This window comes from Hemiscyllium ocellatum, chromosome 29 (genome assembly GCF_020745735.1).
Source record: "Hemiscyllium ocellatum isolate sHemOce1 chromosome 29, sHemOce1.pat.X.cur, whole genome shotgun sequence".
NCBI lineage: Eukaryota > Metazoa > Chordata > Chondrichthyes > Orectolobiformes > Hemiscylliidae > Hemiscyllium > Hemiscyllium ocellatum.
This window is the reverse complement of record NC_083429.1, coordinates 36,027,788-36,043,007: the sequence shown is the minus strand read 5'-3', so window position 1 is coordinate 36,043,007 and position 15,220 is coordinate 36,027,788. Positions and strand designations below refer to the sequence as shown.

General features: G+C 37.6%; 1 protein-coding gene across 1 annotated transcript; it reads left to right on the top strand.

The window, feature by feature from the left end:
- The first annotated feature begins 2,567 nt into the window (after positions 1-2,567).
- Positions 2,568-13,917, top strand: LOC132829654 (uncharacterized). The gene is made up of 4 exons (XM_060846990.1): positions 2,568-2,792; positions 8,700-8,889; positions 10,147-10,205; positions 11,752-13,917. Exons 1-4 carry the CDS (start codon positions 2,636-2,638, stop codon positions 11,991-11,993), a joined length of 648 nt encoding a protein of 215 aa, XP_060702973.1. The 5' UTR covers positions 2,568-2,635; the 3' UTR covers positions 11,994-13,917.
- Positions 13,918-15,220: the final 1,303 nt, after the last annotated feature.

Here is a 15,220-nt window from a genome sequence, read left to right as displayed (position 1 = left end):
ACTGTACATTCAGCAGCGGAGAGTGGAAAGTCAGAAGGGATCACAAATACAGACAGGAGGTGAAGTCGGGAGAGGGGATGGAGTCAGAAGGAAGGGGAGGGCAGGAAGGTTCCAGAGGGCCATGCGTATCTTTGCTTTGTTGCATCTTGTGTCCAGAGATGCCTGAAAGGAAAAGCAACATTTCTTGTTAGTACATTGAATAAGCTAGAGGATGAAGTGGAACTGGGGAGCACTGTAACTCTGAGTTAGTGTGAAGTAGTGCTGTGGAGAGAGAAGTCAAGAGTGTGCATGTGGTGATGTTTGGCGCTGGGTGTGGATCTCAGGATGTGGTGAGTATAGCTGTCTGTGGAATGTTAAATATCGTGGAGATTCCTGCGATTCTGGGTGGTTTCAAAGCACGAGGGATGAAACTTGAGTTGGACTGAGTGGGGTGAATCTGAGTCAGAGGCAGTTACTAAGGAATGTGATGTGGCTGTGGAAACGTGTTTCAGCAAACATCTAGTCAAACATCAGGAGTGACAATGAAATTAATGACAGCAGACAAGAAAAATGATTGGAATGGAAATCCTATCAGAGAGAGGAGCAGAACTTCATCAAGGTGGGCATGCCTGGAGGAGATGTGACAGTGAGTTAAATGTTAAATAAAAATCAAAAGAACTGTGGATGTTGGAAATCAGAATCCAAAAAACAAAAATTGCTGGAAAAGCTCGGCAGGTCTGGCTGACCTTGTTAATATTGATCTTGCCTTGCGAACATCCTGGGCATTGTAACCTTTATACCTTATACCTTGTTTCACCCTATGATCTGTCTGTCCTTGCTTACTATGATCTGCCTACACTGCTGGAGTCTAAAAGTACGACATTGGGAAGGCACAGCAGATCAGGCAGCATCCAAGGAGCAAGAGAGGTGACATTTGGGGCATAAGCCCTAACAAAGCTTTTCACTCAAATTAGATACATGACAAAAAAAATCAAATCAAATGAAGTCAAGTCAAATCAAAGAATCTGTGGAGAGAAATCAGAGTCAACGTTCCACTGGACCCCCTTCTTGCTGTTGCCACAAAATAGCTAAATTATTTTTTTCTTGGTTTATGAACATTAACCCTAAAAATCTGATAAAAAGTCATTTCCTATCTTAAAAATAATGAAGAACTACTCATTTGTACTGCCGCAGTTGAGTGTAACAAAATTAAATCAATGGACAAAAATGAATGTGGGGTTTTGAGGGAGTGAAAGAGATTAGCAGCTGATGCTTCAGCTCATTATAATGGAGGGGATTTGAAGGATATTCCCTATAAAGTGGAAGACACAATTGTGATCCCCTCCCCTCCCTCTCTGCTGCCCTAGGCATTCGTAATACTTCAGTAAATAACTCGCTGCTTCCTTCTTGAGCAGGAAGAAACTCAAAGGTATAGTTGGTATCAGATGTGCCTTTAAGGAAATCAACACCAAACCAATAACACAGATCTCTTAATTCTCCATGACTCATCTATCATCTACCTAAAGCCTTCTGCAACTTTAAGGGGATGTTCGCGACTTTATTGTTGTATGATCTGAAAAGTTATTTGGCAAGGCATTAAAACCATTATAGAAAACAATTCTCTAACCAAAGCTTGGGGACCTGCATTTACTAACAGTGCCTGCGTTGGCAATTTAAAAGGAAGCGAAAAAAGTTAAATTTGCATTTATGTAGCACCTTCATAATGACTGAAAATCTCCAAATCCTTTTCATTTTAATGGCTTTCTTCTTGAAGTGAATTGTAATGAAGGAAATGGATGTTTCTCTCCTCATGGAGTAAGTGCAGGAAATGAATGTTTCTGTTCCCTGTGGAGTCTTAGAATATTTTGTACAGCAGTGTTTCCTAGGAAAGGGACTAAATTTCACAGGAGGTTTTGGTCAAAAGCACTTTGAGACCTGTGGCATTGTAAAAACCTCTATACAGGCACAGGTCAACTTTCTCTTAGTTTTCAACTTTACTTCTTTATCGTGTTTCTTTCCCTCCTGCCCTTCTTTTTTTCTGATTCTTTTTTCTTACATTCTAACATTGTTTTTTAATTTTTTTAATTCCTTCTCTCATTTCTTCCTTTGTTCCCAATTGCTTCTTTCTTTCCTCCTGTCGTAAGACTTAAATTCTTGTTTTGCCCTCAACAATTCACCAAAAGCACTGTTTAAATTCGTTACTTTGGGATCCTGGTGTTCATACCTTAAAGCTAACTATTGCCAAATCCACATTGTCTTAAATATCAGTGGGGAAAACTTGTGCTTGTAGAGTACAATGCAGCAGGTGACAGTGAATTAAGTCAATGGAAATTAAACTTGGGAAAAATGTAAAATAGCTTGACAACCAAATGATCATTGCCAAAGTCAAATTTAATCCTCGTTTGTCCAAAATTTGAGAAAGAAGTGGGGTTATTATGTGAAACAAGGAAGCATGTTTTGAAAAAAAGTGGTCTCAGAGCAGAAAAAATGCCATCAGTTCGAGTCATTATTATTCAAATTACCTGTGGTGTCAATAACCTGGGGGAGGTGCATCCTCTGTATATAACTGCACCTGACTCTCAAGACTCATTAGAACTCAAGCTGCTGCTGACTCTTCATCTTTGAATCAATCCAAAGGAGCTTCTAGAAGAAAGAAATGGCTTCAATTTTATCAGCACTACTCCTTTGTCTATTTCTTCAGCATGCATCAGCTCACTCTCACACCCCTTGCATGATAGAAAATGCTATGATGGGAGGCTCATTCAATATAATGATTTATCCAAAATACCTCATGCCCAACGAGAAGTACAACGGTGAGTTATTGATCAACTTTGTAAAATGCATAAATTTGTTCTTTTGCTCAACTATTCTGAAAATGTTTTCAGATTTTCGGGGAAAATCGAAGTTTGGATTATTAAGTGCACTTTCTGTTCCAAAGGATTTCAAATAATTGTTTGTAGTTTTATTGGGGAGTATTTTAATTCGTTTCCAACCTACTTTGTGAGCTGAGAGGTGCAAAGGCAACTTCACTCAGAGGAAAGAGCTTACATCTAGAGTAAGATCTATTTTATTCTGCAAAATGTTTACAGGAGTCATAACCAGGTTAAGAATTTATAAATTTACCACACTGAGTGATAGAGGGAATATTCCAATGTGAATGTATAGTTGTAATTTTTTGCCATGTTTTAGTAACATTTCCAACTGTTATAAAATCTGAGTTTAAACAACTCATATTAATTGACTTCTGAAAAGACTATCTGAGTCAATCATTGTACTACTTACCTACCAGTATTTGTTCAGGTGTGGTGCTCATCGTAATAACTTCTATTTGGCACTTGCATAGAAAGACAAAGAAACTCTGAGGGAATTAACCATCTAGCATGATGAAATATAGAATACAATGCTTTTTGAGTCATTTCATGTTGAAATATACCACAAGATGCTAATTGGAGTTTTGTAATCACATTGTAATAACTAGCTGCAGAGAGCACACGAATTAGATTAGATTAGATTGCTTACAGTATGAATTGTTAAAAACCAAAATTCGTACACTTAAATGTTTGCTCACTAAATGTGTGCATTTTACAGTGAAATTACAAAAGAAAAGTAGGCAATGGTTTTTGTAAAACATACAGACAGTTTTTTTATATGGCATCTTCAAAACTCTAGACCAGAGTGCGGTGAAGTTTGTGAGGGGATTTTCACCACTCTCAATCGTTAGGAAAGGAGCATGAAAAAGTTAAAATGGAATAAGTTAAAATCCCTGTTATGTTCGTACCGATCTACAATTTTAATGCCCCAGGTTTTGGCTGTAGACAAAGCTCCCACCCATACTCACAGAGTTAACTATCCAGTGTCAGTTGCTGAGCAGGATCAATCTGAGTTATTATGCTGTCCACAAAAGCAACACGTTTCATTTATGCAGCATGTCCATTAGAGAAATGTACCTTAAAGCCATTTCACAGGTGCATCTTTAGACAAAAAAAACTGCAGGAAAGAAGAAAACAAAGTGATAGGTCAATGGACACAGGAAAACAATTAATATTTCCAGTTCACACATTAACGTTGATTATTTTGCAAAACTACCTTTAAAAGAAAAGAAAGAAAGGAATTTCTAATTTATCAAGTTAACCCACGCCGTGTAGATGCTATAGATTGAGAACTAATGTCTCTGTATTCTCTTCTCTATTTAAACCAATGGGTGGAGTTGTGAATTGAAAAATGCTGTCGAGCTTGAAATATTTTGTCTCGTCTTTTAACCCAAGTGGTGAAATGATAGTTTTCTGTCTTGGCTCTGTTTCTCATAGGTACGGAGTCACACCTCAATCTGTAACAATAACATTCATATCTCTCATGCCTATCTCCTGCTTGGGAATTTACCTGATTGAAAGGTAGAATAAACTTCAGCAAGACAACTGAGGAGACAATTGTAAAAGTCAGTTTTAAGTCTTTCCAGGCTAATAAGAACAGGCGAAGTCTGCTGGCTGTAAATTTTAGAAAGTTTGAGATAAATAATAAAGTGCCTCCCAATGTTGAAGGGAAGGGTTTTGGGAGATAACTTAGAGCAAAATAATTGGGAAGCTGAGAAGGAAAATGGCATGAAATGAGTTTAGGTACAGCACTAAATGTGAAGTTTAGAGCTAAAGAAAAGTGAATTCAAAACGTTACCTCCCTTCCTCAGTCACAGATGCTGTCAGACATGTTGAGATTCTCCAACATTTTCTGAGCGTGTTTCAGATTTCCAGCTTTCACAGTATTTTGCTGTGTGAGCAGACTTGTCTTTGTACAATGATGGATGTAGTTCTTTTCTTTAAAAAACTCCTCATTCAGGGCATGCAGATTTCACAGGCTCAGCCAGCTTTTATTCCCATCCCTAGTTGCTCAGAGGACAGTTAGGAGTCGATCAGATTCCAGTGGATCAGGAATTTGTTTAGGCCAGACCGTGTAAAGATTGACAAGCTTCCTTTTCCTAATTGACTTTAACGAATCAGGAGAAAGTGAGGACTGCAGATGCTGGAGAGTCAGAGCCGAAAAGTGTGGTGCTGGAAAAGCACAGCAGGTCAGGCAGCATCCGAGGAGCAGGAGAGTTGATGTTTCGGGCATAAGCCCTTCATCAGAAATATGCCAGACAGGTGTTTACAATGATTAACGATGCTTACACTGTCATCATTGGGCTAGCTTTTTAAATCTGGATTATTATTGAATTCATATTTCAACATCTATAATGGCAGATTTAGCACTCTTTTCCCCAAAATGTTTAGCCTGGAGTTCTGGATTACTAGTCCACTACACTACCAGCTCTCTGTAGTAGAAGTTGGTAAAGATGAAAATTAAGATGAAGACATGCTGAAGCTGGGTGATGTTCCAGAAGTGGAAATAGATAACTATGTCTTCAACTGACTTGATTCTACTCTCTGGAAATTCCTCCCTTTAGTCTTGCATTTTTCGATAAAAGGTACCTCTTTGTTTGAGCTTTAGTTCATGCCTCCTATTCTTTTAGATTTTTGGCCAAGTTCCAATTTTTCCTTGCCTCTTTGTGAGACACTCTGTGTGCCACACCGTAGTAGTCTAGGAGATTGGCTGGATGCAGATTTGGAAGCTCAGTTGAGATTCAGCAGGTAATAATTCACAATAGTCAACATCATCTTGAGCAGAGAGCTGGATGATAGGGGGTAATATTCCAAGTTTCTGATGAAGTTTAAGATGAAGTTGGTCTTGCAAACACTACAGAAGTCACGAATTCTTTAATAACTTGATGTTTGACAAGGAGACAGGCAGGAAAGCATCTGACATGAAGTTTTGTGGTGGCAAAAATATGAAAACTAGATATTGTTGACCTACACATAGAAGGTGGCACATAGTTCACTAAGTGAGGAGAAATTGAAGACTCCCAAGAATGCAAACTTGAGTACATTGATGTGACAGGGGCCACAAGGAGGGAATACGTGCTGCTCATGTTGAGGTCATAGAGGATAGAACTATATTATCATTTTGCCTGGAATTGAATCAAGAAGCTAAGACACTCGTTTAAAATAGCATGGTGTCAGTCCTGCAAGCTTTGGAACGGTTGAGATTAACAAAACCTTTTAACATAATGTTTCGGTCACCTGAGCGACAACAAATATCTTGAGCAAGGTGTTCCTTACTGTGTTTGCAGTGGAAACTAAAATTATTTATATAAGATAATAGAAAAACGTATTTAACAGTAAGTATAAAAGGTTTATTTCAAAGGTTTTTTTTAAAGGTGTAGGGTTTTTAATTAGAGAAAATCCAAGAACAGGCATTTTAAAGAGTCAAATAATGTCTGTAATTTGGAAGGGTGGACCCAGTTGAGGGAAACTGTGGCTGTGAGTACAGGAGACAAAACTTCCCACATCTCAATGCAAACTTGCAATCTATCTTCAATATTTGATTGGAACATAAATTAGACAGGTACTGGAGGAAAAAAAATCTGTTTAAGGTGGTGTTTGTAAAAGAAAATAAGTGCTACCTATAAGGTACCTAATTCACAATGAGTAAAATAATTCCAATAAATTCATTTCTGCACTTACCAGCCTGTGTCCTCAATTTCTCAGTAGGGTTCCATTGATTTATGTGCTTTCAAATAAACTTACAAGTTAGCACTCCCTATGGTGAGAGACTCTAGCAGTAGAGAATGAAATGTTGTTTGAGCTTGGCTTGCTGTATTTAACAGAGTCAACAAAATGTGGCGCTGGTAAAAGCAAAGTAGGTCAGGTAGCATCCGAGGAGGAGGACAGTCGACATTTTGTGCAGGACCCTTCATCAGTACTTCATCATCACCTCCCTCCCCTTCATGGACCTCTTCATCTCCGGCACCTCCCTCCCTTCATGGACCTGTCTGTCTCGATCTCCGGCTCCTAGTTGCTGCATTGAACACTCCAGGTTAACAATATTGATATTGAGAAGAGCCCATTTTGCCTCTGCCACAATAGTGTGCCTTATTTCCAACTCAGATAACCACTAAGGTCAAAGTCTGAAGCTCTCACTACCTAAATATAAGTTGCTCATTAAAGAGACTGACAGCTTTTTGCAATTGATTGTAAACGGTAATGTGGTTGCACATGATATCGGCATAATATGAACAGTCACCCATAACCTAACATGATCATTCTTCTACAGTGCCAACAATGTGTTTCAGACAGGAATGGAGATAGGCAAAGCAGAAATGTTAACCTGAGGGAATGAAAAAAAATCTGAATGAATCATGTTGTCCTTTTTCCGTTCTGCATTTGGTTTCTCCTCCAATTGACTGGGTGAAAGCTTTCCTTGGGTGACACCTACATGGTTCTTGTTTAATTGGGAGTGGGCGACCTCAATCCAGTTCCTTGTAAGAATAAATGCAAAAGAAAGTATTTAACATTGAAGTGCCAGCCTCAGTCTGTGAATCAGTAAAGAGATTGGGTGGTATGAAATGCTGCACACTGCACTGAGGAGTGCTCCTTGTACAAACATACAAATTTGGAACAAATATTTCTCAGTTTTGACATCTTGGCTTTGGTGATGAGAAGTCAAAATCACAAAATCTGTCAAGTTAATCTGAAAAACAATACTCCAATTCCAAGCAATTTTTTTTTTGCTTTTAGGGCAGCATAGTGGCTAGGTGGTTAGTACTGCTGTCTCTCAGCATCAAGAACCTGGGTTCAATCCCACACCCAGGTGACTGTGAAGAGTTTGCACATTCTACCTGTATCTGCTCCAGGCGCTCCCAGTCTCCTCCCACAGTCCAAAGATCTGCAAGTTAAGTGGATTAGTCATGGGAAATGCAGGGTGTGGGTGGGGGGGTGGCTCTGGGTAGGATGCTCTTTAGAAGGATGATGTGGACTCAATGGACTGAGCAGCTTGCTTCCATGGGGATTCTATGTGGTCATTGTTGAAGATACCAATTCATTAGATTAATATTTGAAGAGGAAAGACATGCTAGAAATGCTTTATATTCATAAGTATTTACATCTAGCCGTAAACACTGCCCACACAAACCACATTACATGCCATACATTTTTTGAGGCAGTGTGTTACCACTGAGCTGACTACCTGGCAATATTTAGTTTTTAAAAAAAACTCCATCTGAAAGAAACATCAAGCTATCTAGACAAGATTTATAGTGAAATAAGAGTTTCCAAGAAACTATAACTAATAAGCTTCTCACTGGTCTTTTCCTTATTTTATCCCACAGCCAGCCTAGTCCGTGACTTAGATCAAATAAAAGTTGAAACCTATGCAGTGGAGGAAATTTTGGTTCTCACCAGCACATATTGGGAAATAAAAATCATTCTGCCCACTTTTATTTGAGTTGCTGGTAGCAAGCAAGTTGCCTCACTGGTATGTTATCAAAGGAAATTACAGAAAGTAATCTGCAGATCAATTAGCATCAACAAAAATAGCATGAATTAGTATTTTCAAGAAAGGCAGCTACACCCAGACCCTTGTTATGCTACTGATTTCCTGAGCAGTAAAGCCTCTGGCTGAATACTGTAGCTTACTGAAGAAAATTATGAGAGAAAATTATGCTATCTTACTGTACCAGGCTCCATACCAACTACTGCAATGCAGTGTTTAACTGACACTTACACGCGCAGCACAAATGAAGTTCACATTGCCTCTAAATTTCAACAAAATGCATAAAGCTAAATCGATACATTTTCATTTGTTGCGTTCCATGCAAGTAATAGTACAATGTGTTTTTCTTCTCTTTTCCCCAGTCACTGTGAATGGAACTGCAACCAATGTGATGGTAGCCCTCTCAGCTTCTTATAATGGCAGCAGCATTGGGAACTGGACAGGAAATGCTAATACCTGCCAAGGAATTTTAGGGACCAGGAACCTATCATTCACTGAAATGTGGATGTCACCTGAAAGCATGATGGACGCACATAACTACATTTTATTCAAGTATGGTTTTGTTTTGTTTCTGTCATAGCTTCCCCTTGAAGTTTACTCAGTGTACTGATGCTGTTATTGGCATGAGTGCCATATATATAATGCCTAACTATCATACAAAGAAATTATCAAATGCCATGGATGTTTCACAAGTGTATGATCCAATACACCCATATCTGCTCTTTTAAATCTGGCATCTGGATACAACTTAATCGATATTAATCCAGTACAGTTTTCAAACAAAATTTGAAAACAAGTCACATAAGAAGATATTAGGTTAGATTGTCAGTCAGAGAGGTAGTGAGGTGGAGATGCTTAGTATGTTCAGGGTCATTGATGATGGAGAACTTAAATGGTCAAGAGACCAGCATTAAAGCAGCACAAGTATCTTAAGGGGTTGGTGGAGGAAGCTACAGAAATAGGTACCATGGAAGCATTTACAAACAAGGATTAGAATTTGAAAATCAAGGTGTTGGTTAACCAAAGCCTATTGTAAATCAGTATTTTTTTTAACAAATCATTACAGTGGTTGCAATTACAAAGCAAATAAATATTGTTCAATCTCTGTGTTAATGTGATTTGACCATTGAAAATGCACTTTGGGCTGACATAGAATATAGGTAAAAGCTACTGGAAGTGAACAAATAATAACAGGAAGTGTCAGCTGGGTCCATCAACCATACCTAATCCACCACTTATCCCTTCAAACCCACATTGAATACAGTCAGCCAAAAACAAGGCAAACTTAGCTGTGGGTGTTCTCAACACCTCCTATGCCAGGTAATTTACTGTCCCATTTTGTGTTGAACAACATTTCAAAAGTATTTTATTGTCTATAAAACTTGAAGTTGTGAAAGGCTCAGTATAATTAGAAGTCTTTTATTATGAATTTAATTAAGGTAATAGGCCTCATATAGATCTGTGTTTCAACATATTAGTAGCTACTTAATTTAGGTTAATTATGACAGTGAGAAAACTTCTGATCGACATTGAAGATAGAGAAATTAACTTTTGTCCATTACCATAATCTTCATTTATCCAAAGACAAAAGCCTCAGAAATAATTATGATGTGGAAAAGTCAAATTTGCATTTGCATATCAATCCATCAAGTTGCTTTTGATTTCCATTGATCTATAAATAGTAATGGGGACTTTTAGGATTTTTCCTGTATCAGCCTGAGTAGATTTTGATATAATTTAAAGCATTTCTTAACATGTTATTATAAATAATGATGTGTGACATTTATTTTGTTTCCATTTTTCATTCAGAGTCTTTATCAAAATGTCTGATAATATGACATATGTCATGAACAAAACTCTCAAATCAGGTAAGATTTATTTTATAATGTTTAATAATGAACGGAGAGTAACAACAAAGAGCCTTCCTTTTTTTTTCTGATTCTGATTATATTTTATGGCTTTCCTTCTCTGTGTTATTAGTTAACTCTGAGTACTTAAGGAAATGTTTTGAATTCAACCTACCCACACTCTCCAACAAAACTAATAATCAAATCAGTAATTGTGTATGGTAATAACAAGTCATATGAACCAAGGGGAGTTCCATTCCTGAACTGTCTTGTGTAAACTATTCTCAGCCTGCACTAATCGGTTTATAAAAGTTATGTTGATGGCTCAAAAGCTCAGTTGGTTATCACTTCTCACCTATAGCCATACAGTCTGAAAATGCCTGATCTCATTTAATTTTGGAAGCTAAGCAGACTCCTGCCTGAGACCCCTGGGAATGCCAGGTGCAGTCAACAAAAGTCCCTCTTTTGGTGTAGTGGTAACGTCTCTGTCCCTCAACCAGGAGGCCCAGTTTTATGTCACACCTGTTCAAGAGTGACGTAATGAGTGGTTGATTAGAAAAATATATTAAATTAAAGAAAAATTACAATCAGCCTGTTCTCTTGTCCTGAAAATTGTTCAATAAATCTGGAGGGTGTTCAGATGAAACAGAATGTTTTATTTGTCGGTCATGTCCTGCATTTAAAGCTTTCTACATTTCACTTAATTATCCAATTGAATATGATAGCAGAGAGATTTTAGGGCCTGTAGAATTGTATCTTAGAAAATTTTAAGATGAGTTGAAGCACTGAGAAGGAGGTACTCTGGCTGATTCATTTAGCTCAAGAATTTGAGAGTATTTGCAACACAGTAGCAATTATTTCAGTCCAGAGTATATGTATTAAGGGATAGGGATCTTGATTGTATTCAGAACAATTATATACTTCATGTGTGATAAACCGAACATGTACATTTGACATCTGTTCAGATGAGAAACTGACCTTGTGGCAAACATTTAAAATTACTGTCAAGATTAGAGTGGTGCTGGAAAAGCTCAGTAGGTCAAGCAACATCTGTGGAGCTGGAAAATCGACATTTCGGGCAGGAGACCTTCATCACTAATTCACTGCTTCTCTTTCCACAACTCTTGGGGCAGTAGATTCCAGGTCATTAATACTTGCTGCTTTAAAAAAGTTCTTCCTCATATCCACTGCATCTCTAGCCCTAAATCTTAAATTGTCCCTTAGTACCATCAGTTAATGAAAAGAATCCTTTCTCACTGTCGTACACTTCAACACTGCTCTCAAATTTCCGCTTGATCTCCTTTAGTCCAAGGGGAACAATATCAGCCTTTCCAACTTAACCTAGTAACTAAAACATCTCAGTCTTCCAATTAAGCTGGAAAGATTTCCATATCTTTTTTCAAAGGTGGTGACCAGAGCTAGATACAATGTTTTTGTTGGCATCTAACCAGAGCTTTACATTAGATTCAATATAGGTCTACTGTTTTGTGTATTCAATAATTCTATCTGTGAATTCCATGATTCCATATGTTTTACTAATTTAGTAAAAATGATTCTTTTTGCACAGCTCCGACAAGCAGTTCTACACCAACTATGAAAACTCCAACTCCTGACAGAATGACCCCAACTCCATACAACATGACTACAACTCCGTACAACATGACCACAACTCCACGCAACATGCCTACAACTACGTACGCCATGACCAGAACAACTGGGAATTCAGCAAGTGCCATTACCTTCAAGTCACTGAATGGAATTATTAGCACGTTCTTGCTCTTTGTTACAGTCCGAGAATTGCTGTCATAAAAGGTTTGAAATGTTGGCCTTCACACTTCCTAACAATACGGCTTGTCAATAGCATTTACAACCAGATAGGCTATCAATCCATTCTGATTCACCTTTCTATACAAAAATACAGAAGCCCTTTCTTTTGCAATGTCAATCTTGAGCCACCAAAATTGGGAAATATGTTTTGTAAGAACATTTGCTTTCCTTAAGTAAAGAAGTTCGAACATTTGCTGCAATCCCAAATATTGTCTTTTGCTTCTCATTATCTCAAGTCCTAGCTAGTGCCTGAATCGATTAAGTTTAGTGACTCACCTTCTACTCTTTACTGTACTTCTGTGCAAGGGTGTAAGTAATACTCTTGTTCTTTATTGAGATGAAATTTATTTGAAATATAAACCCCTTTAGAATACATGGCCAATTCTTCAAAACTATAATGAGTTGACTAATAATCTTTAGCTTATTTTAGTTTTCATTCGTTATTAAATTGCCACTCCTTTTGATCCATTTTTATCATTATTTTCTTTGGTATTTGTGTCTTCACTGTCAGAAAATGAATATTCAACACCTTCAATGTAGAGGTGCTATCAAAATGTCTCAGATATTTTGGGCCAACTGTTCACTTGCTTGACGTTTTTTACTGTAGCTTTGACAAGCAGTTGCACTGAAGGCCTTAACCAACTAGCTAGACTAATTTTAGCTTCAAGCACATGCAGGAAATGTCTCAACAATGGAATATTTACAATTTTAAGATAAGCATATAATTAGTTTCAGTTTCTTTAGGATCTTATTCTATCCTGCAGATTATTAATAAAGATCTAATGGATTCACAGTGCAATAATGTTCTATAACCCACTGGATAATTTCATAATATCAACGGATTACATGGATGGGATTTATTATTGTAATGTCATTGTTGTTTAGTGGATATAAATAATGACCACATTTGTTTCCATCCATTTTTCAAAGATGAACTTCAAAGTTTATCAAAATGATCAATAAAAGCACAGTGCCGTTTTGTTTCTGGACAATTAAAATATCATGGGATTGCTGATGTTCAGAAAATTTCAGGGAAAGAAAATCCAACAACTGTGCAATTGGCAATCATTTAGTTTCATCTTGTTCCCCTTAATCTTATGTACTCTAAAGTACAAATCTTTTAGAAAAGTTCCAGTAACCAACTCAATTAGTGGACATGCTAGTTCTGTTTTTGGTGTAGCACTGTTTCACTAGTAACATAAGCTTAAAAATCAAATCACTGTACAAAGATTTAACATCTGCCTGCCAAATTCTGGCACTTAATACTTGAAATGAGTTCTCAGTCCACTTAGTTTAAGGGGGTTCATTGCACAATTAAAATAGTACAGAGAAGATTTTGATACTTGTAGGATAAAAGCTCACTGATAATGTTGCTTTTTATAACTTCCAGTCTAATCATTCACCGTAGTTACCAAACTATCATCCTACTTGCAGTTATTCAAAGCAACAATCCTGGCACTTTATTCCCTGACTCCAGAATTAAATGGTTTTCAATCACAAAAGGGGTAATTGATCCTAAGTCTTAATTATTGATCATTGTTTTGATTTCATCTTTTCCATATTTAACTACATCTCCATTTTATTGTTTTACTTTAATTAAACATTTATCGATTCTCTATTGGTATTTTATGTATGAAGTAAATTGCATATTTCTAGACAATTCAGGCATGATACCATGAGCAAAACTCTTTTGTATCCCTATCCAGTTTATGAAGACCTGCAGCACGAGTTTGCAAGCCTGATAATGTCCTAAAATGAAGTATGTTTTCACTGGTGTGGTGTCTAAAGATAATGCCAAGGTAGAAAATCACTGCTAGAAATGTGTTGGGCTGTTTATAAATACACTGAAATTATTTACACAAATAATGTTACTTTCTTTAATAAAAGGTGAACTTGACCTTTATAAGTGTGCAAACGATTTTGTTTTGAGAAGAGCTTAAATTATTCACTGGTGCAACCAGAAAAACCGTACTTCATCTCTGAGAAATGCAAAGAAATAAGCTATGGCCAAGAATGTAAGAACCAGGAGCCTTCAAGTCTCTTCCACCGTTCATTAAGATCATGGCTGATCTTTTTGTGGCCTCAGCTCCACTTACTCGCCCTCTCACCATGACCCTTAATTCCTTTACTGTTCAAACAATTAGCTACCTTAGCTTTAAAAGCATTTACTGACGAAGCTTCAAATGCTTAACTGGTTAGGGAATTCCATAGATTCTCAACCCTTTGAATGAAGAAGTTCCTTCTTAAATTATTCCTAAATCTGCTTTCCCTAATTTTGAGGCGGTGACCTCTTGTCCTAATTTCACCCACCAGTGGAAACAACCTCTCTACTCCTGTTTTATCTATTCCCTTCAGAGGACAATTTACTAACACAACATAAGAACAAAGAACTAGCCATTTGGATACAAAATTGGCTTGACAGTAGAAGACAGAGAGTGGTGGTGGAGGGTTGCTTTTCAGACTGGAGGCCTGTGACCAGTGATATCATAAGGATTGGTTCTGGGTTCACTACTTTTTGTCATTTTATATAAATTATTTGGATGTGAACATAGAAGGTATAGTTAGCAAATTTGCAGATGACACCCAAATTGGAGATGTAGTGAACTGTGAAGAAGGTTACCTCAGACTTCAACGGGATCTTGATCTGCTGAGCCAATGAGCTGAGGAGTGGCAGATGAAGTTTAATTTAGATAAATGCGAGGTGCTGCATTTTGAAAATGCAAATTAGAACAGGACTTAGACTTAATGGTAAGGTCCTGGGGAGTGTTGCTAAACAAAGAAACCTTCGAGTGCAGGTTCATAGCTCCTTGAAAGTAAAGTTGCAGATATATAGGATAGTGAAGAAGACGTTTGGTAAGCTTTCCTTTATTGGTCAGAGCATTGAGTAAAGGACGTGGGAGGTCATGTTAAGGCTGTACAGGACATTGGTTAGGCCATTTCTGGAATATTGTGTGCAGTTCTGGTCTCCTTCCCATCGGAAGGATGTTATGAAACTTGAAAGGGTTCCGAAAAGATTTACAAGGATGTTGCCAGGGTTGGAGGATTTGAGCTGCAGGGAGAGACTGAATTGGCTGGGCCTGTTTTCCCTGGAGCGTCGGAGGCCCAGGTGCTCATCTTATAGAGGTTTATAAAATCATGTATAAATAGACAAGGTATTTTCACTGGACCAAGAGGGCATAGGTTTAGAGTGAGAGGGGAAAGATATAAAA